The following is a 26,963-nucleotide window of genomic DNA, read 5'->3' as shown; positions in this document are numbered from 1 at the left end:
AGGAGGCTGGGCCGTATTCCCCTTCAGCCTTGGCTTTTTAACCCTAATGTGTGATTTGTGTGCGTCCCGATTTGTGAGTTTGGGGTGGTTTTCTATTGCATGTACTTCTGCAAGGCTCTTTGTTATTTCCAGAGCGAAGCAGTAGAAGAAAGAGTGGGAGGAGTTGCTGGCTTTAGCAGATAAGGCAGAGGGTGTCCCATTCTTGTGCTAAAACATTTTCATTGTGTATCTAACGTTTCAAATTTAACTGGGTGTATTTTACCTGGCAACCCTATGGATGGTTATGCCGTTGGAGGTGATAATCTCATGAAGGACTAAGTGGGCAGGCCATAGTACAAGAAAAAATCCTGAGGTGCTGCCTTGAGCGTGTGCCCTGTTTGCTTATTGACTTTTGCATCATGTAAGCAGAGTTTTGAAGCCTCTGAGGGTACTGGAGAGCTCACTGTCTGAAACATCCCAGGAGCCAGAGGGCCCTGGTCACAGAGACCTCACTGTGACTGCAGTGTGGTCAGGCCAGGGGTGAGAACCAGGGCTTAATTAGCCTGTGAACAGCAAGGGGCCTTGAGGACTCCTGGTGTTGCTGAAGAGAGGCCAGGCTGACCCTGGGTCAGTATGTCTCCTGTTGTAAGCCCTAGTCATGAATCTTGCTAGACATGTTAGTGCCTGTGGAATTTTCTGCATTTCGAAAACCGGGAGGTGGGAAAGGGAAGATGCAGTTGTTTCTGTCATCTGGCCCCGGGCACTAACAAAGTAAACACACAGATGATGTCAGAGAGCCGGCTGGGGGCAGGTGGGAGGGACCGGGGTAATGCAGAGGAATGACCTTCCTGTCCAGGGAGTCAGGGCAGGTTTCTCAAGAGGCCACTGGGGTTAAGGTCTCCTGCCTCTGGACCCAGGGCTGCCTGGCACTCCTGGCCAGGTGACTCACCAGCAGAATCTTCCTGTTTAAAGATGTCAACATTCCTTTCTCTCTCCAGCAAGCATCCTTCCACCCCGAAGTCAATGATGAGGTGCGAACCAGAGCCTTGCGGTATGGGACGGAGTGCACCCTCGGCTACTTGGACCTTCTGGAACACGTCTTGGTGGTGAGGAGGCATGCGGGCAAGGGCAGGGCTGAGGAATAGCTGTGTCACGCTAGCCACCCCGGCGGAGGCGGACCATGCGTTCTTCAGGAAGACCCCTCTTAGAGGACTGTGTGAGCCCCACTTGTGAGGCTGGTGCTGGATCGAGCTGAAGGGTCCCCGGATGTATTGGCCCAGGACACTGAGCTAAAAAGTACAGCCTGGAGGAAGTTGCAGTTAGAATCCAGGGCACCTCCGGTTTCTCTTGCACTCAGAAGGCAAGACTAGCCTGGAAGAGGGGTGAGCAGAGTGAGGGGTGGAGCGGAGGGGTAGCCAGCACCACAACTGAACAAGTGTCAGGAGGTCTCATCACATCAAGAGAGCCACGCCAGTCTACGTGACAAGTTAGGGAGGACCATTGCTACTGCTCCAAGTAGAGCCCTAGGCTCTTACAACTTCCTCCTGTCCATGGGTGAATGACTGAAATCCTGGTGAGAATGGCTCCCCCAGCCTGGCACGCCCAGCATGGAGCTTGGTTGAGAGACAGAAATGGGAAAAACCGTGCAGGGGCTGCAGGGGTCACGGCGTTAGACCACCCATGAAAGAGCCTCAGGTTTGTACAGACACCCAGTTCCTAGAGTGGCTTGACACCCCCAGGCCCTGAGGACCAGCCATGGAGAGGCAGGAAGCATGTACACTGTGCATCTGTTTCTGAGTCCTGGGTTTAGAACCGTGTATGGTCTGGGGCAGGCCCAGGTGGTCAGGGACATCTCCAGGAGAGAGTTGACGATGTCTCCCCTCCCATCACTGCCCTGGTTCTTCCAAACCTAAGAAAAGAAATCCAGGCCCCCTGCAGATACACAGTGCACATGCCCGTAGGAAGGCTGCCAAGCCTTTCACTTGCCGGGTATTCTCAAGTTCTCTTATTTTGCCTTTGTGCCATCATGTGAGGCTAGCAGCCCAGAGGGATGATCTGAGGCCCAGAGAAGTTTGTCCCTTGGTTAGATCACCCAACTGTTCCCAGCAGATCTGGGACCAAATCCCATTTCTTGGCATATCTTCCCAATTCATTGCACTGTCTCCTTTTTAAAAATCAATTATCTTCTGACAGTAAGCATTTTAGCTCACTTAAGGGATCCCGGTTTTTCAGCTTCATCCAGGTAACTGCATCAGTGCTGAAGCGTGTCTTTTGGGAGAGTCACCAGTATGGGGTTACTAACGTTAGGCTCCCGAAGTCTGAACACTTGTGACCCGTGTGTTGCACGTGGGCCAAGGAAAGAGTGTCTTAGCCAGTCGGCGTTCACAAGCAAGTGCCTCTGTGGCTCAACCAGCCAGAGGGGTTGGGATATAGTTGAAGTGTCAGTGGAAGAATTCCAGTGCCCGGAAGAAATTCAGGTTAAATAGAATGAAACCAGCAAGGCTCCTCAAAGGCATCTTTTTCATTATAGAACAGTATGTTGGGAGTCAAGTGGAGCCTTATCCTAACTGAGAATTAGACACAGTATTGTGCACACAGTAAGTTTAGAAGTCTGGAGTTCAGATCCTGGCTCTACCTCATAAATAGCTGTGTGGCCACTGTCTCACAGTGGGCTTCAGTTTCCTTCAGTGTTATACAGGCAGCTTATTAAGGGTGAAATGCACATGTCTGGAAACCCAGGCCTGTGTGACCGAGCTAACACGCGCTGAGTGCTTTGTTTGAAATCTGTTGCCTGGAAGGTGCCATTTCTGGCTAGTGGGTGGCACCAGGCTTGCAGCAGCAGTGCCCTCTCAGCTTCCTGTGTGGGAGCTCCCTGCCTTCACCCCATTTCTCCATCTTATTTTCTCTCTCATGCTTTAGTCTTTGTCTAGCTCATTTTAGGGGAAGAGAGGAGATGCAGGGATCGTCTTATTCCCATGTCATCGTTCCTCCCGGTTCCATTGCTGGTTGGGACTGTATTTTCTCCAGCACCACCTATGCCTGTATCTGTGCAGCACCGATACCTTCTGTGGCATCTGTGGGTCCAGGCCTTGCACACGTGGGCCTCGGCTTGGCAATCTGCGTCTTTGCCCTTGGTGAGTCGTTGAATAGGAGTGTCCCCATGCAGAGTCTGCCTCCAGCTTCATCTCTGACAAGTCCACAAGCCTAGGTGGAAAGGAGTGAAGGTCTCCCCGTCTCTCTCCAGCAAAAAGACAGCACTCTAGGGAGAGGAGTTCTTTCTTCAGAAGGAAGGACAGGCGCCAGTGCTTAAGAAGTTCTTAGGAGAAAAAGAAAGTGGAGCCCTGTCAGGGTCCCCTTCCTGATCCCATGCTGACTTTAAGCCCTATCCCTGTATCTGGGAACAAGTTGGTGGATGCACCAGAGAGCTTCCTGTCTCCTCATCACCTCTCCTTTCCATGCCCACCTTGTTTGGGTGAACAAAACAAGACAAGGAATTCTGTATGTGGAGCATATATCCTGTCCAAGCGGTGGACAGACAGTTGGCCTCTTGGCCTGAGAGGAGGCTGAGGGGTCTGGGGATCTCTGGGAACATTCCCTGACCACACATCCAGAGACCCCTGTTTCACAGTCACTTAGCTGCTATGTTAGGCATCGGCCCTAATGTTAATCAGCAGCTTTTTTGTAGCAGGAGGAAGGGCACCTACCATGGGGAAACCCAAGATCACATGTAATTGAGGTCTCATCTGGGAGGTGCTCATGAAGGCCAGAGGTTGGAAGGAGGGAGAGTGACCACCGCTTTCTTTCCCAGGGCCTAGGCAAGAACAGTGGCCCTTTATGGCCAGACATGCTTCTCTTGTGACTACTTACATTTCAGTAGATTGACTCTCTGTTGTGGATTCTTCCTTGTATTTACTGTAGAATTGGGACTCCTAAGCCTTATGTGTTGCATACTTGGGTGGCTGATGTATCTGTTAAAAGCCTGCCACCTGGATATTTTTTTCTGTCATTCTATACAATTATTGTCCTTGTAGTCTATAATTGCAGTAGAAATATAAATGTCCTCGTTCTGCAAAGCTGTTGAGAGGTTTATGGTAGCTGGTGCTAAAATGAAGTCATTAACAGGAAGAAAAGCAAAATGATAGCAAAGCAATTTTTATAAAATAAACAGAATCCATCTCATCTTTCGCAGTTAGAACTTTCCCCCCTTACGGGTGACAGGGGTGTGACTCTAATTTAAAGTATGTGAATGAAATAGTGTTGTTTATTTATTTGTTCATAGATTTATTTTTGTTGTCTTTAGAAAGCTAGACACACTCTCTGAAGGATATTTTCTAATAAAAATATAGGAAGAAAACAAACCTCTGTTTCCAGGGAATTAGTATAAACATATTTTTAAAAATACAAGTTTCTGACTATAAAAAGTGTAGGACTCCTGTGACAGTATTCTGTGCTGTCATCTTGAATCTGCTGCTAAAAATTAGTTCACATTTCACATCATTAACCCTAACTCCTTCTCCAAAGCAGTGTTTGAAGAAATCTGGGCTAAAAGAAGGATAAGGGTACGGAAGCTTGTTTCACACTGAGATCCTGTGAGCCACAAGACTGTCAAGGCCAGGTGCTCCATGGAGACCTAACAAAAAGTCGTGTCCATTTTCAGAGGGAGTTCTGAAAGGTACAATCAGAAAATGAAAGCCTAATTGCTAGTCTAGAGAAGACATTCGAATTTTGTTGAAATTCTCTTGAGTAGAAGAAAAAATACATACTACAATCTGACTAGACAATCTGACTAGATATTTACAGGTGGTTAGAAAAGCAATGAAAAAAAAAAAAAACTAGAGACTCTGCCCCTCACCCTATTCCTTGGTCTTTGCAGAGAGATCAGATGTAGTCAGATGACCATGGTCTCTCCATTCTGAAAAGAAAGCCAGAACTGTAACTAGAGATCTTAGGACAGTCTTCCTGGAATGCTGGAAAAATAGACCCCGTTTTTAACGACTCAAGGAGAATCGGTAGAGATCCCTAAAAGAGAGACCAGATAATTGTCCATTTTTGACAGAAGGAGAAAGAAAAATATTCTAAAAATGAAGGTTAGGAGAAAGGATCCAGCAATCTGCAGAGATAAATTGAGGTCACTTTTGGGGGTGGGAGGATCAGGGATCCTCTTCAATGGGCTGCCTTTCCTAAACAAGGCACACGAGAATGTGCTTGAGTTGATGCTGTCTTAGCCTTGTTCTGTTGAAAGACTTGGGAGCCAAGCATTCTTAGCCTTTTTTGCTGGTGTACATATTTTAGTTTTATTTTGGAAAGGCTTAAAAACACAGAAAATGATGTCCATATCCATGTGCTCACCGTCTGTAATTAATTAATCCTGTTAATTGGCCTTTGTCCTATTTGCTTCCAATCCTTACAGTTTAAAGAAACATATCAGTAATCATTCATTTTGCATCTCTTTCCAGTCCTTTTCTCATTTGACCTATGTAGATACACACCATGATTTTACCATTCTTAACTTTTTGTGGATCTTGGGCCCCTGTGAGCTGAAAGCCCTGGACCATTTCCGGCCTTCCCCCACCCTCATCAAAGAAATGTCAGTGTCGACATACAAACGCTTCTCACACCATGAAGAGGAGTCACAGACACCCACCCACCCCCCGCCCCCAGTTGGAACCTTTCTGTATTCGGAGACTCCAAATTGACAGCCTCCACTTAGGGAAGTCTTTTCTATGACGTATCCAGTTCACTCTCAACAAACTGGATCTAACTGGGCAGAGCCATCTCCCTGCTGCCCTGAGAGCTGCTGTATGAAGCTGGGAAGATGCCCATTTGAGTAACATTAGCCTCCTGCATTTGTTATTTGCTGGTTTGTCATAAAGGATTTGTGTTGCAGGGCAAGAAGCAGCTAGTTTGCCTCCGCAGCGTTCACAGTTCCTTATTTCTGCAAACCCACAGTATGAGATCTGCAGCAGGGTTAAAATTACCCTCGCTTCCACTGCAGAGCTTTAATTAGGATCTGTCTATTGCCTGCTATTAGAAATCATGTTGATTTAATGCGGCATAAAAATAGAACTCCTTTCCTCTTCTCTGAAGCTCGGGCTTTTTAGCACAAGGTTGTTCCCTGTTTGAGAGGGCCATAGTGTATGCCAAGTGAAACTCGTTCTACATGAAGGGCTCTTCTTTTGGAGACAAAGATCTTTAATCCTTCTACTTTGATGATTTAAGTGAATCTCTCCACCACACCTGCAACTTTTTTCCAATGTTATTGAGGCATAACTAATATGCATTAAACAACATGTATTTAAAGCGTACAGTTTGAGAAATGACATGGTAATTCATCTGTAAAAGCAGCACCACAACCAAAATAATGAATATATTCATCACCCCTCAGAACTTCCAAGCAACCACTGATCTGCTTTTTATTATTATAGATTTGCTTACATTTTCTAGACTTTTCTATAAATGGGATCATTTATCATCTCCTTTTTATCAGACTTCTTTCACTCAGCTTCAGTATTCTCAATTCCATCTTTGTTGTTATGTATCACTAATTTGTCCCCTTACATTGCTAAGTAGTATTCCATTGTATGGATTTTCCAAAATGTGTCACTTGTTGATGGACATTTGAGTTGTTTCCAGATTTTGATTATTATAAATAAAACTTTAAAGGACATTCATTCATATATACACAAGTCTTTGTGCCAATATGTGTTCATTCCACCTAGAAATGGAATGTTTGTGGCATTGGGTAGGTGTATGTTTAACTTTTTAGGAAGCTTCCAGACTGTTTTCCAAAGTGGTTTGCTATTTTATATTTCCACAAGCAGTATATGAGAATTTCAATTGCTCTACATTCTTGATACCGGTTTTCATGTCAGTCTTTTAAATTTTAGCCAGTGGGTGCATAGTGGTATCTCATTGTGATTTTAATTTACATTGTTGAGTAACTTTTTTAATGTACCTGTTTGCCCTCTATATATCTTCTTTGGTGAAATGCCTGTTAAGACGTTTTGTGTATTTTTTATTGGGTGTTTTGTCTTATTATTGAGTTTTTTAAATTATTTGTATTTTCTAGATACAAGTTCTTTGTCAGATATATGTTCTGCAAATAGTTTCTCCAGAGGTGTGGCTTATCTTTTTATTTTTATAACAATGTCTTGTGGAAGCAAAGAAGACAAATTTATATTATTTAAAAAGAAAGAAATTGACAGCACTACGGAGAGTTGAGAAAAAAATCATGTGTGGATAGAACTTAGATAAATACAAAAGTCAAACCAAAATGCATCTTATAGTCCTCAGATATTAAGCATTTAAAATGAGCTGATGTTAAACATTTAGAATGAACTGAATGTTTGCAAGGGTCATCTAATTTTAGGATGATATTGACGCTTTCTGTTCTTCTTTTATTTGAATGCCATGTTGATTCTATTTTTTTAAACAGCTTTATTGAGATATAATTTACATATGACAAAATTAGGCCGTGCATGGTGGCTCACACCTGTAATCTCAGCACTTTGGGAGGCGGAGGCAGGAAAATCGCTTGAGCCCAGAGTTTAAGACCAGCCTGGGCAATACAGTGAAACCTATATTCCAAAACATTCAAGAAATTTTTTTTAAAAATAGCGGGATGTGAGGGTGCACAACTGTAGTCCCAGCTACTCCAAAGGCTCAGGTGGGAGGATCACTTGAGCCTGGGAAGTTGAGGCTGCAGTCATCTGTGATTGTGTCGCTGCACTCCAATCTGGGCAACAGAGTAAGACCCTGTCTCAAAAAATAATAAGAATTTACACATGACAAACTTGATCTATTTAAAGTGTACGGTTCATTAGTGTTTAGTATAATTGCAGAGTTGTGCAGCTCTCACCATAAATTGAATTTAGTACATTTTCATCAGCCCAGAAAGAAAGCTCGTGCCCATTAGCACCCACACCTCATCCTCCCCACTGTATACCCACAGCCTCAGAGAGTCACTGATCTGCTTTCTGCCCCTATACATGTGCCTGTTCTGGAATTTGTATATAGATAGAATCATGCAATATGTGATCAGTTGCAACTGGCTTCTTTTGCTTGGCATAATGTTTTTCTTTGCTGTTTTAAAAAATCTTTACTAACATTGACATTGCACATTCCCATAATCTATCCCTAGCTTTTTTGAGGTGAGGACAAGGAAGAGTTCATCATTCTCCACCCTTGTCTTCACTTCCTGTTTCCTCATTTTGAAATTTCTACTGTTTCTTTCCTTACTTGTTTATATATGTTTTCCCTCAAGTATTGTCCTTGGATGGAATAAAGAGGTGAGCTGCTCTGATTTCTTACATATCCTGGAGTAGCTTTCTTTACCCTGACAGATGAATTATACCTTTCACTTAGCATAATGTTTTTAAAATTCATCAATTTCATGGCACATATTAGAATTTCATTCCTTTTTCTGGCAGAATAATATTCCATTGTGTGGATGACAGTGTCTTTTGAAGATCAAAAGGTTTTAAATTTATGAAGTCCAACTTACCAGGTTTTTTTGTTTTCTCTTTTGTAGTTGTGCTTTTGGTCATCTATTTAAGAATCTTTCCCAAAACCAAAATCACTAAGATGTTTTCCTGTATTTTCTTCTACGTAGTTTTGATTCTTATATTTAGTTTTATAATCTGTTTCTAGTCAATGTATGCGTATGGCACAGGGAAAGGGTGAAGGATCATTTTCTTACATATGGTTGTCCACTTGTTTTAGCATCATTTATTGAAAAAATTATCCTGTCCCCGCTGAATTAAGGTGCCTTAGCAACTTGGTTGAAACCATTATGCATGAGTCTAGTTATAAACTCTTTTCTACTCCGTTGATCTGTGTGTCTATATACCAATGGCCATATCGTCTCAATCACAACATCTTTATAAACCTTGAAATCAGGTAGTTTAAGACTCCCAACTCAAGCCGGGCTCGGTGGCTCAGCCTGTAAACCCAGCACTTTGGGAGGCTGAAGTGAATGGATTGCCTGAGCCTGCGGGTTCAAGACCCACCTGGACAACTTGGCAAGACCTCATCTCTACAATAAATCAAAAATTAGCCGGGCGTGGTAGTGCGCGCCTGTAGTTCCAGCTACTTGGAAGGTTGAGGCGGAAGGATCGCCGGAGCCCAGCAGATTGAGGCTGCGGTAGCCGGGAGCGGCCACTGCACTCCAGTCTGGATGACAGAGTGAGACTCCAACTCAAAAAACAAACAGACAAACAAAAACCCCCAACTTTGTGCTTTTTCACAATGGTTTTGGCTCTTCTAGATCCTTTGTATGCACATTTTAGGATAATATTGTCAAATTTTTATTTTTACAAAAATCTGTTGAGGATGCAATCCTTGTGTTGAACCTATAGAGCAATTTGGGGAGAATTGGCATCTTAATGTTGCGTCTTCTGAATACTGTAGATTTCTCTATTTTTTAGGTCTTCTTTAATATTCTTCAGTAATGTCTGTAATCTGTCAAATTTAACTCTAGGTAATTAAAAAATTTCATGCTATTATAAATGGTATTTTTATTAAAACTTTCAGTTTCCAAGTTCTTAATTGCTAGTATATAGAAGTGGAATTGATGTATGTATGTTAACCTTAAATCCTGCAACCTTGCTAAACTCACTTATTAGTTCTAGAAGGTTTTTTTATAGGTTCCTTAGCATTTTCTATATACATGTTCATGTCATCTGTGAACTTTTCCCTTCTATGTATCATTTATTTATTTTTCTTGCTTTATTGAACTGCCTAGGAATTCTAGTACAACACTGATAGAAGTGTGAGAATAGACATCCTTACCTTATGTTTTATCTTAGGGGAGAAACATTCCACCTTTCACTACTAAGTATGATTATCTCCACCAAACCCTTAACCATTTGCTAAGTCATGTTGTGTTTGTCACTGTGGGAAAACCATTTTAAAATGCTTATGAGCTGACCCTGAGCCATAACCTGGTGGTTTTATAGCATATCTTGTTTCAAACAAATATCGTACAAGCCTTTTACAATTAAGTGGTGTCAAATGCCACCATCTGAGTCTAGAGCAGTGATTTTCAACTCTAGCTGTATATGAGAATTATTTGGAGAAATTTTAAATATCCGAATGCCCAGAACAATACTATCAGGAGCACTCTTTATATTAATGTATATCATTTCACCACAACTCTCTAAGGAAAGGATGGTTGTTATGTTCACTGAAATACTAAGTATATTGAAGCTTAGAGAGGGGTTAAGGACTGGTACACAAGTACATTGACATTGACTCCAAAACCCGTGCTTGGCTAAATTGCCTGCCCACTGGCTGCACTAGAAAGTAAAGGCATTTACTCACCTCTCCGTGGTTCTAGTGTTCTTTTGGAATTGGCCTAGGAAGCTGTCATAATAGTTCTTGTCCCAATAGTGTATTGGTCTGTTTTTCACTCAGTTCATTTGTTCACTCATTCACAGGTCTGTACTGAGTTCTTAATATCTGCAGAGTTATTAATATATATGGGTTCTAGTGTGAGAGAATAACAAAGCAGCTGGAATCCTAGAACAGAAGCAAATACAAAATAAATGTAAAAGATTACAAGAGGAGGGAGGATGAGGATAGATGCATGGGAAGTAATGCTCAAAAACCATTGACTAATCATTCCAAGTATATAATATCATGTCATCTGTACCCTGGTGTGGCTGGTCACAGTGTAACCCATGAACTCCTCCAGTCCAATTTTTCTTTTTTATTCTAGAGATGTGAGATTTGTTTGTTTGGGTTTTTTGTTTTTGTTTTTTACTAAGCCTCTGTTTTTTACTAAGCCTCGTGGTGTGTCAGAGTCCAGCTCCAACACAAGGGTTAGGGCCTGAGGTGAGAGAATCAGACGCGGCGAAGGAAGAAGACACAAGTCAACTCCCTGGGTCGAGTTCGGGACTCTTCCAAAGTTTATTCAATTTTCCCATGTTTATATAAGGCATTTTCAACCCTCAACCCCCTCACACATATGCCCACAAAAGCTTACATTATGTTTTACAATCAAATGTTCTACAATGATTTATTTGATCCTCCCTATTCTTTTTTTGTTTCCATTATGTTAAAATCAACAGACAGGAACGAAACAATTTCTGCTAAAAATAATTAACTGTAACCTTTCAACCCTTACCCCTTTTATATCATATTTCTAACAATTCTTACATGTAACTTAACAGCAGTATATTGGCGTTTACATCGATAACTAATTTTACTGTTTCTTATAATTAACTTGATTATTTCTTAATTATTTCCTATAAACTTTCCTATTATGTATCTATCTTTATTCTTACTTTACTTATATGAATCATAATCTAATAATGCTTAACAACCTTTACATGAATTATGCTCGACTGCTCTTATATCCTATCTTTGTTTTCTATTTAATTATTTTTTGTCTAATTATCTTTAATCGTCATCCTATTTTTATCTACTTAACTCTTCTCTCCGATATTATTATACTTACACTACTAGATCATTTTACTCTTACAAACTTATATCTACTATGTCTATACTTTCTTAAATCATGTTTAAAAGCCGCTGCCCTCAGGATTGACTTGTCTCAGGTCTCACAAACTTCCTCTTCCATCTTACCCGTCTCAGGTGTTCATTTAGTATAGGGTCTGTTCAAATTTAAGAATGGGAAAGTTCTTTTATTTTCTTTATACACGATGGTTTTGCTTTTTATGGAGACGAAGGTAACTAAACATTCTCTAGCATCTCTAATGGCCGTGCTTTTGCTGTGTTCCTTATTCATGTCTCAAACTTCAGTTTCACCAATACATCATCCTCGCTTATCAGTTAATGCTTCATCAGAAAGAGGTACTTTCTGTCTTATGCACACACTCCCAAAGATCAAAGGGGGCCCATCAATGGGATCCATAGGGCTTTGCCTCCGGCATGGCCGCTTTAGCTGGGGCCTTGCTCTCAGCCAGCATTTTTCCCATTTTCAGGTAACCCTTACTTTGCCTTCTGTTAGGAGTGGCAGCTCCCGACAATGGTGTAAGGGTTAGGCCTGGAGTCCAAATGCCATCCTTTTCAAACTCCTGAAAAAGATTGCGTTACCTGGCCTGGTGAAAAAGGGTATGGGGCACCAAGAAGGAAATTGACATTTAATGAACGCCTATGGTGTTCCTGGCATTGTGTGAGATACTTCCTATGTGTTTTTCCAGTTGATCTTTTTGTCAACCCACAGAGCTAAGCATTATCCCGGTTTTACAGATGAGAAAACAGGTTCACAAACCAGTAACAGATAAAGCTAGGTTTGAACATGGCATTCAAATGACAGAATAACAGCTTTCCAAGGCTGATGCTTTGTCCCCTACTCAGAGCCTCCAAAATTGTACAGCAATAGACAGCAGTTATACTTTCTCCTGTCTGAACATTTCTAAATCGGAAGATTACCTTTATGAGACATGGTGTGGGGGGAATACAGAAAAACGTGTTGGAAGAGGAATTTCAGATGCAGGAAGGAGCAGGATGGTGTGGGTCAGAATTGAGGTCCATGGTGGAAGGCAGTGAGGGGCTGTCCTCCTGTTTCTTAGTTCCTTTCTTGGATGAGTGTGAGAAGAAATCAGCTGGGGATGTCCTTTAAGTGGGGTTGATGTTTGGAATTTCCAACAGCTTTTTTAATTCCACAAAAAGCAGAAAACAATTTTAAAAACCTTTGAGCTCATTCAAAAGAGGACAAATCCTCAGGACTCCTCCTAGGAGAGCTTCAGTTACAACCCTGGAAATGGATTGATTTTTTTCAGGAGTGACCCTCTTGATTAGTTAACAGTTGCTTACGTAGGGATTTTGTCTCCAAGACGTGAGTGGCGCGTTTCCTCTGGTCCTGCATTTGCTTTGTCACAAGCACTGGCTGTCCCACAGCTGGGAGCATTTGTGTTCACTCAGAGGGTTCTTACATGTTTGGTAATTTTCACGTGCATGTAGTTGTCTTATGTACAAATACAGGACAAGTGAAACTTCAAATAAAAGACAAGAATTTCCTCTCCTCTGAGATCTTTGGGAACTATGTCGGAAGGGATCTTGGAGGCACCCCTGGTTCCCAACTTATATTTCTCACTTGAAAAAAAATAAAAAAATAAAAAAATATTTCTCACCTGGGGGAACTGAAGGCCAATGAGTCTTACATGTTTTTCTCCAAGATTCTGAAGTCACTTTGGGACAGAGATGCAATTAAAACCAGGCTGTCGAACTCCATGTCCACCAGGAGGTTGTGTGCCTCCTTCATGTCACAACAGTTGCCACCTCCTTATGTGTTTGGCTTGTTTCTCCATAGATTCTTCAGAAACCAACCCCAGAACTCAAGCATCAGCTGGCTGCTTTCTCCAAGCGGGTCGCTGGTGCCGTGACTGAGCTCATCCAGGCCGCAGAAGCCATGAAAGGTAGGTTGAATTCTCTCATGGTTTTGGGTAGGGCACTCCCATGAGGCAGTGCCAATACATTGAACTGGGCAGGACGTGGGCCCTTTGCTGGTAGATGAGCCAAGAGAACTGTGAGGTACTTTCTTGAAGCAAATGAGTAGATTTAGATTTTAAAAGTAGCTTCCTCCCTAAAGCAAGTCTTTCTCCCAGTCTTTGTATTAAGTGCTTCTACAGGGTATAATCCGTGGAGAACTGAGGAGTCTCCCCATTTATTTGGATCTGCATTTTCATTCATCGGGATATTTATTCTTTTTCAGATAATATTCTCACATTTAGACAGCAGTGCTATCTGAGTATTATGTTGTGTGCTTACACGGAAGCAGTGAACTCACCAGGAAAAGATTTTCTCACCAATTTCCTTTTCTTGGAATTGAGGCGTGGGACCATTCCTCATGTGTTCCCAGGAGATGGGAATGGCAAGCCTCTGAATGGTCTGGAGCATGATCTAGAGTCTCCTGAGGATGCTTACTTATATCCATGAGCTTTAACGTCAAAGTTAGAATCAGGCTCAAGCCTTGGGCCATGGGCTCTTCATTTTTGAAGCTGCTTAGTGACTGCTCTGTGGCAGGGCTATACACACAACTGATTTAGAAAACCAGAATCAGCCCCTCCTCACAATCCAGATGGCCTTTATGAAAGCTAGAGAGAAGGTGCCTCAGGACAGTGCAGGTAGTAGGCTCATGGAGCCTCCCCACATGCAAATCCAGATCTTGTCTGTAATTAAGCCGGTGCCCTGAAGTCTGCAGCTACCAAGAATGACCTTCTTTTGGACTGATTTTAGGAACCGAGTGGGTGGATCCGGAAGACCCAACTGTCATTGCAGAAACAGAATTACTGGGGGCCGCAGCATCCATCGAGGCCGCTGCTAAGAAGTTAGAGCAGCTGAAGCCAAGAGCAAAACCAAAAGTGAGTGTCCGTTGGTGGTGGCTTGTCTGACATCAATAGGTCTTCTGGGGGGTGGCTATGAGATGGAGCTAGGTGTGCTGCAGGGAGCTTGTCTCCTGCCCATGGTCAGACAGCAAACAGCAAGCCTGCTCTACCTGCCCAGTGCTGTTGTGCAGTCTGGGGGGAAAAACAGTGCCAGGCTCACCACCCAGAAAGACACTTCTGGGTGTTTTTCCAAAGGAAGAATCAGGGCATTTACAGTCTTGATTTAGTTCCCTTACATAAAGCAGGTGTTGGATGCTTCCTGTGGAAAGTTCCTGCTACTGGTTGTAAGATTGCTGGTCTCCAGTGTTCTGATTTTCATCATGCTTTTTACAGAGAAGTAGAGATATTGGGAGTTCACAAAGGGCAATGTGAACCTCCAAAGTGCACAAAGGCCTTTTCGGTGTGTATGGAGAGTGTGATTGGCTGGTGTGTTTTTCCATCTATGTTTATCTAATGTCTAAGACTTAAGATCATGAGGATATGTGAAGAGGCATAGCCACTTAAAGGGGAGAGACACTTTTAGGTTAGGCAGTGGGGAGGACACATTAAAAGGATATTGAGCTAGGTCTGTCTTCAGGGCAAAGTCCCCAGCCCTGTTAAGAAACTGTAAGCCCCCACCTCACCTTTCATTTCTACCTTCATCAGGAAGGCAGTAGAATCAAAGGAGGCCTCTTTTTTCTTCCTGTTCAAGCAAGTCCCTGATGGTACCTGAACTCACCTCTTTTCTAAGTACCCAAATACATTAGGAAATAAAATCTGGTTTTCCTCTCAAAAAAAAAAAAAAAGAAAAATGGATCCCCCAATTTAGGTATACCTGAAATTCTACCCTTTTTTGCAAGACCAAAGGATAAAGTCTGACCACTAACATAGAGCAGACTACTCAAAATGCCAGTATTGTGTGAGAAATAGACAGGTGTATATAATGAGTCTTTTAAGCTTGGAAACATTCTTCAAAACTTTGTTTGAATAGAACTTATCTTTGTTACTACAACTTATCTCCTAATAGTCACTCTAGACTTGGTAAATGCATCTAAGCATTACACCATCAAAATATCATTTTACAGTTTTGGCTTCTGATTTGGGGGTTTACCGGGGCTCTGTCTGCTGGCCTCTAACCTGAGGATCTTGGGTTGCCTGATGTTACCAACATTTTTTCTTATAAACTTAAGAGCTAAGTGTGGGTATAGGGACAACTTATTTCTCTAGTTACGTCTTTATTTCTGCTTTGTCAACCAAGTTAATCATGAATTAAAAGTACTTTAGACTGGGCTCGGTGGCTCAGCCTGTAATCCCAGCACTTTGGGAGGCCGAGGCGAGTGGATTGCTGAACCCTCGGGTTCGAGACCAGCCTAGGCAAGTTGGTGAGACCTTACCTCTACAATAATTTTTTTTTTAAATTAGCTGGGCATGGTAGCACACACCTATAATTCCAGCTCCTTGGAAGGCTGAAGCGGAAGGATAACCTGAGCCCAGCAGGTCAACGCTAGGGTGGCTGTGAGTGTGTATGCCACTGCACTCTAGCCTGGGCAACAGAGACTCCAACTCCAAAAAGAAAAGAAAAGTCTTTAAACTTAAAAAGCAACTGACTAAAATGTCGAAGCATGATGCAAAATGTTTTTCCTCGTCCTTGTCTAATTTCTCACAAGTACACTCTCTCAGGAAAGCTTCTGTCTGCTAATGTCAAAGCCATGTCAGCTGGCAGTATTCATTCTCCTGGAGAAGTAACCCGGTGCTAATTTAACATGAACACTACCACACACTCAGATGTTCCATCCGCTTTCCTTTATTCCTCTGCAGGGTCATTCTGAGCTCTGGTCTATCTCAGAATCTCAGTTTCCCTTTGTCCAGTCATTTATTTAATTCGTGATTCTTGGTGGGAAAAACAAAATTATTGGTGTTCCTACCCCCATAGGATTATGGTCATCACAAATAATATAAGAACACTGTCTGACAGACAATAGGACTTGGTAAATGGTGACTTTATCACCTTTATCATCACCATCGTCTTCGAAAATATGCTTCTGAGACTTTTATCCTAAGAAACGCCTGAAATAAAAATTATTCCATAGGCCTTCAAGAATAAGAAAACCAAAAAGCTCACATGGATCAAGTGTCAAGTGTGTGCCAGACAGTCTTCTAGGTACTCGGAGTAACTCATCTGATCCTTTCAAAAAGTCCATGAGCATCAGAGGCACCAAAGGAGAAGTACCTTGCCCGTGTCAGACCACCTTGACTGTGTTGGGGGAGAGGAGTATGTGGACTCCAGGTGGCAGTTTCAGTCCACGCCAGTCCCCTTTTGCCTTCTTGCCGCCGCCCCTCCATTGTCAGAGGAAGCTGGTCTAGTCCCATAGGGACCACCTGTGGTTGGTATGGACCCTTTGAGTCATGAATCCCACCTCTGGGAATTTGTTCTGAGGAGGAAGTCCAAGAGGGGAAAAGAGTTGTGTGCGAATGACAGGGTTCCTTGCACACTTGTTTTTAGTAATGAGATGGTGAATGTGACCTGTCTCTTTGAAGAAATATTGTGCAGCTATTAAAAATAATGGTCACGAGGACTATGTAGCATGAAAAAGGTGCTCATGATATGATATAAAGGGGGAAAAACAGGGTGCAGAATTATGTACTTATAATCACGGCTCTATAAGAATATCGCATATGAAGAAGATAAGAAATGTACATGAATGATCATGGACCTGGGATGATGAAGGAGTCTGTTTTAAAACTGTATAAAACGATATTTTCTAAATAATAGCACTTTAGAAATGAATGATGACTGCTGAAGTGGGCCAGTTACGACTCCCTACACTACCCTAGGATCACCTAGCCTTTGTGTTTACAGTGAGGGTTTTTATAGGAAAGCCCAGAAATCCTTCGGTTCAAGCCAAAGTTAACATAACTGATGATTTGTATCCTTGGCTTGAGGGTGCCTACCTTAGTAGACTGTCTCCATCATATCAGGAAAGTGCTTGGTACTGACAGAATGCTTCATAATAGCCTGAAGTCTTTCTCTGTATCTCTGACCTGATGGCCAGAGGCACCTACATGGATATTATCTATAAAACTGTCTGGGCCCAGGTGGTGGCTTGCACCTATAATCCCAACACTTTGGGAGGCTGAGATGGGAGGATCACTTGAGGCCAGGAGTTCGGAACCAGCCTGGGCAACATAGCAAGACCCCTATCTATATTTTTCTTTAATGTTTTGAAGAAACCATCAACCCAAACCAGTTTTTGTGCCTGTCTAGGAGGGCAATCTACTTTGTGATAACTTCTGCATGAAATAAAATATCGTCCTTGCCTATATAAAGGAATGTATTTCTCCAGTTAAAAAACAACAATTTGACACCAAAATCAACCAGTCTTTTGAGGTTAATGGCTTCTCTCCATCCTCTCCCATCACCTTAAAAAAAAAAATCCCTAGGATACTGAAAATAAACAGTTGCTATTACATCCCTATCCCCACAACTCCACCCCCTCACACATACACATACTCTCAGTGGAAAATGAATATGTCTCCCTTCTGTAACTGGGGAACATTTGAGCTGCTTTAAGGAATCATTTTGGGGAGGGGTGATGATTTGGTTGGCATTCTCAGGTTGCCTGTTTGAAGAGGAGAATGGTTCGTGGTTTATGAGGATGATTCTGGTGTATTCGTTCCTACCCCAGGCCCTTAAGATTTAAGCATCTCTTTTTGCCTGGAATCTCCCAGACAGGCACTGTTGAATCCACTGTTGGCTTGGAAAATGGTCTAGTGGCATTTAGTCAGTGAGCGCCAGTGCACGAGCCGACAATATCACTGATGGCGCCGTTTCCACACCTGCAGACAGACCTGTGCTCCAAAGACAGGTGTCGGAGTTGCCGCAGTGGTGACCACCCCCTGCAACCATAACCTTCAATACTGTGCCTGTTCTCGAGCTCAGTCAAACCTGGATGCCTTTTCTGCAGGCCTCTGTGTGATATGTTTGATATATTAGGTTGTTATTTAATCCAACTATATATCAAACATATTCCTACAGTGTCTTGCCCTGTCTCCGGGGGTTCCTAATAAAGTTTATAAGGCAACAGGAAAGCATATGTTAAAATCACAAGTAGATTTAGAAGACGGAGCACTCATTACAATCCAGTATGTTTTTTTCCATTTCTTCTTGGAGCGTTTGAGACCTGTATCGGTATTATTAGGTTATTTGCCTATTACAGAAACAAGAAATAATAATTGATGTTTCATAAGAGCTTGAGCTATTTTGTACAGTTTAGTTTTGTGCAGTGGTGAATTCTTAAGGAAAGGATTGGTGGGGGAAAAAAATGGAAGCATCTAACCCGAGTCTGTGACAGGGGATAATAAAAGTCAGGATTTATAACCTCCAAACACATTATATTTCATATTGGTTCATTTTATCTTTATCTTCAATTTAAATGTTCGTGATCAGAGTTTCAGCAAACAATTCAAAGAATATACATCAATTATCTGTAACTTTCCTTTCCACTCATAGTAACAAACTGTATAAACCAAATCAGGGCCAGGCATGGTGGCGCACGCCTATAATCCCAGCACTTTGGGAGACCAAGGTGAGAAAATTGCCTGAGCCCACAGGTTCAAGACCAGCCTGGGCAACTTGGCAAGACCTCATCTCTACAATAAATCAAAAAGTTATCCAGGCGTGATGGCACATGACTGTCGTTCCAGCTACTTGGAAGGCAGAGGCGGCTGAGGCGGAAGGGTCACCTGAGCCCAGCAGATCAAGGCTGCAGTGGCCGTGAGCATGCCACTGCACTCCAACCTGAGTGACAGAGTGAGACTCTGACTAAAAAAAAAAAAAAAAAAAAAAAAACACACACCCAAATCAGCCTTACCAACTGTATGGATGGTGAGTCACTGCGGTTTGCACAAATCTTGGTTAGGACTAAGTATATCTCGTAATGATAGTGCAATGTTGACTCTGTCTGTTGAATTTCCTGTAATAGGTTAACTTATCAGCAGAGGTTGATAATATTTCAAATAAGCAGACAATCAGAAAGTAGTCCCATAAACTAATTGGCTGTGGCAGGAAGTTTGGGATGATATAGAAAACATTTTTTTCTGGTGCGTACCAGCCTTCTTTGGTGGGTTTTGACCTCTTCCTCATAGGAGGGCTGTGAAGTATATGTGAGTTCGTTGTGAGTTCTCTCAGCAAAAGCCCTTGTGAGCACTTCTGTCTGGAAGGACAACTACTATGCTCATAGCTCAGTTTTTTGGTGGAGAAAAGAAGCAATCTTTTAGCAAGAACTCCTGAGTATACATATGTAAGCAACACCCCCATACAGGTGGTGAGCCACGAATTGAAACATGTCAGTCATGAAAGCTTCCCCTGGCTATGTCTAGAAGTCATCTCCATGTTGCTTACAGGTAAATGCATAGTGATGGGGTCATAGATATTAGCAGCAGAGAGTGGTGACACAGAAGAGGGACGTGTGTCCTGGCTTCTAGAGTTGCAAAGTGGAACCTGTCCCTGGAGTTCTTTTCCATTGGGAAGTGATCTGTGGGTATCAGCAGGTCCTCTGTCAGGGAGATTTTAGGATGCCACCAGAATCAGGGCCACCTTCACTAGGGAACGTCAGTTTTGGTTTTGAGTCCAGTTATAGCTAAGCTATCCTACTGAAATGACAAATGGCCACGGAAAACAGACATGTTATGAGGAACAGACAAAGTTAGGATGAATATAAATATAAAGGAAAACAGTTTTGAGTCCAGGTGCAGTGGCTCATGCTTATAATGCCAGCACTTTGGGAGGCTAGGCAGGAGGATTGCTTGAGCCCAGGAGTTTAAGACCAGCCTGGACAACATAGTAAGACCCCATATCTATACTAATAACAACCAGAACAAAAAAAAGGAAAAACGTAGTTTTGAAAGGACCTTCAGACAGAGCCCATCTGTTTAAATTTACGTGATACTTTTGTTTCTTTGGGTCATTTTGTAATTGACCAGCAAAACCCTCTTTAATGAATGTGGGGAAGAGGAACAGGCAGCCTGGTGTTCAGGGAAGGGCAGGAGCAATGCCAGCGTTCTCTATAGGGGTAGATAGCAGGCTGTGAGCTCATGTGTTGCTAGTTGGTTGCAGACCAGGAATCGTGTAGGATGTGACAAGCAGAAGTGTGTAGAGCACTCGGTCAGCACACATTCCCGGGCGACTTTCCACCACTGTAGACCAGCAGGTCCTTGTCAGACCCTCCTCCGACACGTAGAGGGAAAGGGCTTAAGGTGTAGCAAATTTATCTGATACCTCTTGGGAAGAATTCTGTTACCTTTTCTTTTTTGTGCTTCATAAATGTCTAGTCAAGATCCCCCTCCCCCACTTTTTTGAGCGCATGACACCATCTTTACACATTTTTGTAAATCAAACAAATATAGTGACTAAAAGATCGTTTCAGTGGTGTTGCTTTTCATTTCGAAAGCAATGGGTACGTGAGAAAACCACTCCCAAGATACTAATCACACAAGGTCAGACCTATTCCCGCAGGTGCTGTGTGGACTTGCTTTTATCCCGCATCTGGACTGGATGCCTCCCCAGTCCCAGACATAACCATCTGACAGTGCCTGCTCTCTCTGTCACTCACTTTGTTTGGAATTCTCCTTGAGACCAGGCCAACTGTCCAGTGCTGAATTGTAGCAGTCCCAGTTGTTCTGGGAGGTTTACCTTTTGTTAGAACTAGTAAGGGTGGCCAGGCGCAGTGACTCACACCTGTAATTCCAACACTTTGGGAGGCAGAGGCAAGAGGATTACCTAAGCCCGGAGGTTCGAGACCAGCCTGGGCAACTTGGCAAGACCTCATCTCTACGATAAATCAAAAAATTAACCAGTCTTGGTGGTACACACCTGCAGTTTCCGCTGCTTGGAAGGCTGAGGTGGAAGGATCGCCTGAGCCCAGCAGGTCAAGGCTGCGATGGCTGTGAGCATGCCACTGCACTCCAGCCTGGGTGACAGAGTGAGACTCCAACTGAAAAAAAAAAAAAGAGCTAGTAAGTGTAGCAGTCCTAAAGCCAACCCACCCCTGGGTCCTCCAAAAAGAAGCTGATCTAGCTCTTACACAGTTTGGGGCTTGGGATACAGGCTAGGGCCTCCCTTAAGGTGCCTCTCAGTTCAATACCAGAAGCAAACTGGTAGCAGCCAAACTCATGGCTAAAAAAGGAGAAACATGGCAGTCTGCTCTCCTCAGCCTTCCATCTGGCAGGAAAATGTGCCTTGCTCGGGCTGCAGGAGTTCTAGGTGTTGGCCTCTTTTTTTTCCCCTCAAGGACATTTAAATTATATGCAGAATGTTCACACTTTTAAAAACTGAATTACATCCAATGTTTTTTTAGGTTTCTGATGGCTGTGACCTTATTTTAATAGCAAGCATTCTGCAAGACTTCCAGGAGTGAGCAAAACACAGCACCTCACTGTAAAGGTGACACTGTGTGTTGTTCTTTGGCGTGTGGAGCCAGTGTGACAAAGGCCACCACTGTGTGTTTTAGCTCTCAGCAAGGCAGTCCCTCACAGGATGCTTCCAGGGAAAGAGGCAAATATCCGGGCAGTGGCCCTTCGGCCCTCTCCTGCAGGTGCCCTGTGCTCCCTCGCCTCCGAGGTTCCTGGGATTGCAGGGACATTGGCACAGAGAAAAGGGTGAGGAAAAGGACTGTGGGGAGAAATGCCCTTCCCCCGCCCAGTGCTCGCCCAGGGCCCCGTGGGCAGGGGAGAGTGGTAAGGAGCTGCAGGAAAGAGCCAGGGCTCCCCTGAGGAGACCAAGAAAGAAGGCAGACAAAAAGTAGTTCCTGCTTAATTTCGTCAAAGCCTTCTGAGGAGAGTTTAATTTAGAACCAAGCGTGTCTAAGCGAAAGGAGTTGCTCCTCAAGTGACAAAAAACGGAGCCACTGATGTCCAGAGAAGTGCAGTGAAGACCCCAAAGTCACATGGTCAAAGTCCAGAGCAGTGACTGGAACCCAGGTTGTCCCACTCCCGGACGGTGCTGAGGGAGAAGCTGGAAGAATTGCCGTCGACGCCATGTGTCACTTGACATGTCATTGATTGTTGACGTGGATTTTGCATTTACGGTTATTTTAAATTGTAATCAGAAATGGCAGGAAGAGTGAGGGGTGCAAAACACGGTTCCCACAGAGAAACAGACTAGCTTAGCCCAAAGCTGGGAAAACAATTTTTAAAACCAGAAAAAAGTAGTAGTAGAAATAATAATGAAATCAATTGCTGATAGCTTCTGAACATTTGCTACGAGTCAGTCATGCTTTACATCTACTAATCATTTACTCCTAACAACCCTATGAGGTAGGTTAGGAAGAAAAATCATTTTAGAAGAGTAATGTGTCACTCTGGAGTTTTCCTCCGAGTCCATGAAAGGTCAAAAGCCGAGTTAAAAATGAGGAAAGGCCTCCCTCTTTCCTCTCTTCATTCCCATAGCGCTCCCCTTCCTCCCCCCACCTCCGCCATTTCCTCTTCCAGGAGGATCCTAGCTCCTGAACCTTTAGACCTATCAGGGCAAACATATGGGAGCCTCAAATACTCTCCTGAGTGTGGGGAACAAGCAGGAAGGGAGCCAGCCCGAAGTGTAGCCTTTCCCAGGAGGGGGTCTTACTTCCTAAAAGGCGAGTTATGCTTCTTCTGATCAGCAAATAGGAAGGTCAACCAAAGGATGCTCAGACCTTTCTCGAAACTCCCTAGAAGCCCAGGTGAGGATAACTCCATCCTCAGCCAGAGTATGCTAGACAGTTCAGGAAAGCCAGTTGCTCAGGGCTAGGAGCGCCCTGGCCACCACCCTTGTCAAGTGGAGATGCGTGGGGAAAGGAGCATCAGACCAAAAGAGAGGGTAGATTCAGCAGCACACAGAAGCGGCAGCAAATACTTTCATTAGGCAGAGTAGAGTCTTAGTTTGCACATCTGCTAACTCTCTTCTCGGCACTATTTTGTTAAGTAAGAGTGCCCCTTGGTCAGATGCTGCTGGGTTCACATTGGCCCATGCATGACCAAATGCCACCAACTGAATGTTACTTGCGGGCTGCCGGTAGAGAACACGGTTAACAACCCATGGCCCCTAAATGGACGGGAAACTGCTCATAGCTGTACACACACATAGCTGTATGGGAGCTTACTCAATGTATTTCTCCTTCTCTTACCTTGTGTGTTGTCCTCTGGCTGAACTCTGCAACTTGGAAAGCTCATTTAGAATGGATACATTCATTCAGCAAATATTCATCACATGGACACCTCTATCTGGTTTTCTGCTAGAGAAACGTAAAACAAAATCTGGTCCTGGAGGAGATCACAGGCTGGTAGGGTTTAAGTCAGCTGGCATTTGCTTCCCTTAGCCTAGGCTGGCCTTTCCCACAGAGTGGTCCATGACCACCTCCACTAGAAATACAGACTTCTGGGCCTCACCCCAGAACTACTGAAACAGACCTGCATCTTTAACTAGGTCTTCAAGTAATTCTTTAGCAAGGACTATCAAGCAAGCCTGTCTATTAAAAGTATTTCTTAAGTTATTTGCCTTCACTTGTTGCCAGTAGTCATGAAGAAATACACATAGCCACATGCATAGGATTAGTCATGATCATTAAAGATGGTTTTAACAGTCTTAACAGCTCTTTGCAGGATTCAATTGGTGAATGGATTTTTTTAAAAACTCAGGTGAGGATTCATTGTCCTCGTCCTTCCATAAGCTGGAGGGACATATCTGACTGACCATGGTCATCTGTAAAATATCTCAAAGAGGCTGTCAAGAGATTGGCCAGCTCAGCCCCTCTGGTGAGGAGGTGGGGATGAGAGCTCTGGGAGAGGGTCCTGACCTCCAGATCCCCTGCCAGGGTCCCAGGGTACCACCTTGCTTTCCTTATTCTCCCGTCTCCCAGCTGTGGTGGGGATTGTTCTAATTAACAAACTCTGCACTTTAATTGTGATCCTTTTACTTAAGAAAGTTCTCGAAAACCAAGCCGATTCTTTGTTCCTCCTTCCTCATGAAGTGTGTGTCCTCCCTCCCTTCCCCTGCCACCCTTGCCACCCTCCCCCAGACCCCATCCCGCATGCTGGTGGCAGCTGGAGCCTATGGGGCGCACTGCCCAGGGTACACGGGCTTCTCACCAGTCTTCTCAGCTTGGGGAGATCCCATTTTCCCTGAGGTTGGACGTTGTAGGGTGTGAGGAAACATGACATGTTGATGTCTGCTTTCAGCAGGAGACATAGTGTGGGTGTTTCGTCTGAATGATAAAACCGACGTAGGGGAATGTGGGAACCCAGCAGGCAAGCTGTTGGGTCTCATCATGGTGCTGGGCCCAAACGGCCAGCATGTAAGCATTTCCTCTGCATCCCTGTGGCCATCCCAAGTCGGCCTTTCTCAGGAGATCTAATACTTTCTAATCAGAGTATATGTCTCCCAGAGACAAGACTTTCTGCTGTGTTTGTTTTGAAGGCTAGAGATGTTGTGGAAAGAAAAATAAAAATTCATCTAAGAGCATTGCAGCAGTTGACATTATCAGAAAAATCTGTGGGCGTCGGAAATATTTCCAAGTTGAATATCTATTTCAAGCCTGTGTGTACAAAAAAAAAAATAAACCCTAAAAAACTCCAGGGTAGCAGAAGATGTGGAGAGATCCTTCAAATCCATTGTAATAAGATGATATATAAGAATTTAAGGAAAGTTCATCTTTGCAAATCTTAAAACATGGGAAGCCAGGCTCGGTGGTTCAGCCTGTAATCCCGCACCTTTGGGAGGCTGAGGTGAGTGGATTGCCTGAGCCCGCGGGTTCGAGACCCACCTGGGCAGCGAGACCTCATCTCTACAATAAATCAAAAAATCAGCCGGGCATGGTAGCACATGCCTGTAATTCCGGCTACTTGGAAGGCTGAGGTGGAAGGATCGCCGGAGCCCAGCAGGTCGAGACTGCGGTGGCCGGGAGTGGCCACTGCACTCCAGTCTGGGCGACAGAGTGAGACTCCAACTCAAAAAAAAAAACAAAAGTGGGAAATCAGAAATCTGATATAGTGTCCCCATACTGTCAATCTGGCAGGCTTGAAACCCATCATGTAACTGAGGCCACCAGAGGCAGGAGTCTGGGACACTGAGGGGCCATCATGGGCCTCTATTTCCTCATCTGCAAAATGAAGAGGGGCTCGGCTCCTTTCGGACTCAGAAATTCTGTGATTTGCCCAGTGCCTTTATCTGTTATACACTTGACTTTCGCAGAATGAATTTGCAGAAAAGCTCTTAATCTCAAGGTTACACACACACACACACACACACACACACAGACACACACACACACACACTATAGGGGTCTCATTCTGTTGCTCGGGCTGATCTTGAAATCCTGGCCTCAAGCAGTCTTCCTGCCTCAGCCACCCAGTGCTGGGATTACAGATGTGAATCTCCTCAACCTATTTTTGGGTCGTAAGCTCTGGAAGAGAGTTCTATGACCCACTCTTTTGATTTTGATATATATATTAGAGCCTAATGTAATTTATTTGGGGCCTGGGTATAAGAGTACCTATTATGCCAGAGTATCTTTTGGTGAGTCATTTCTGTATTTCAATAAGCAGATTCCATTTTAAATACTCTTAGAGCAGGACTTGATCAGAAATAGGAAAGAACACACAGGTTCTGGCTTAGAAATTCTGAAATGCTGCCATTGTTCCTCAGATCCACTAGATGTGAATTGAAATTTTATTTCGATAATGTAGATTATTTTAAAAATGAGATTGACATCTCTTATGGGTCAAACTATGGTCATTAAAAATAGGGATTTAGAGAAGAATTGTGCCCATCCTGTTTGATGTTTCCTAAGGGACCATTAACAAACTGACTTTGAACCTCTGGCATGAAGTCCTTCCTCACTGATGCCCTAAGGGGCAGCCGAGGCTAATAGAAATACTTCATTTTAGAGTCATTTTTAGTTTCAGATTCCAGTTTAGAGTCTTCATGCTGCCACATGACCTTAGACCCAATATTCCTCGTCCCTGGGCATGAGTGTTTTCTCACTGCAAAGATAACTTTAATGTAGGGGTTTTTTTAAATTGTTTTTAAATTTGTATTTATTTAGGTGAGAACTGAAGTCTGTGTACGTAGGTAAACCTAACAAAATACTTAGCACATAGTAGGCACTCTTAAAGATGTATTGCTGTTGCACAACATTGCAAATGTACTGAATGCCACTGAATTGTACACTTAAAATTGGGTAAAAAGGTAAAGTTTATGTGATGTCTATTTACCACACATCAAAAAGCATTGCTTTGCCTAATCACCATTTCTCAGTGCCTGAAGGTTCCAGCCACATCTTCAACATTCTGCGACCTATGAGGGCAGCTTAACCAAATTGATGTAGAGTCATGGACTGTCATCCCAGGGGACTCTGGAGGACTCATCTGAGTTCCCCAAAGCTTCCCTTTGACTTTCCGGGTGGTTTTGGCTGCCAGGGATGTGATGGTGATAAATGTAGACCAAAACCCTAATGGCGAGTGTCCAGGTGACAGAACAAGTTCCACTTTGATGTCACATTTGCCTTGATGTATTTTCCACTACAGAAATGCAAATGCTATTTTGCTGTGATTTTTACTCAAGAAAAGTAAGACTTTTCAGAACCGATAGTCATTCTTCCTTTTTTCCACCCTCCCCCCCCCCCC

The 26,963-nt window shown here is 43.5% G+C and overlaps 1 protein-coding gene across 1 annotated transcript in view; it reads left to right on the top strand.

The window, feature by feature from the left end:
* LOC103253539 (talin-2-like) overlaps positions 1-26,963 on the top strand; it is an 81,105-nt gene that overhangs the window by 44,354 nt on the left and 9,788 nt on the right. The window contains exons 15-17 of the mRNA XM_021709474.1: positions 978-1,085; positions 13,256-13,361; positions 14,182-14,306. Coding sequence (XP_021565149.1) covers positions 978-1,085; positions 13,256-13,361; positions 14,182-14,306 — 339 coding nt within the window. The remainder of the gene's footprint in view (positions 1-977; positions 1,086-13,255; positions 13,362-14,181; positions 14,307-26,963) is intronic.

The sequence above is a fragment of the Carlito syrichta genome, unplaced genomic scaffold (genome assembly GCF_000164805.1).
Source record: "Carlito syrichta isolate Samal-C Ts95f unplaced genomic scaffold, Tarsius_syrichta-2.0.1 Scaffold236456, whole genome shotgun sequence".
Classification (NCBI taxonomy): Eukaryota; Metazoa; Chordata; class Mammalia; order Primates; family Tarsiidae; genus Carlito; species Carlito syrichta.
Note: the sequence above shows the minus strand (reverse complement) of the source record. Positions and strands in the feature narration are given on the sequence as shown.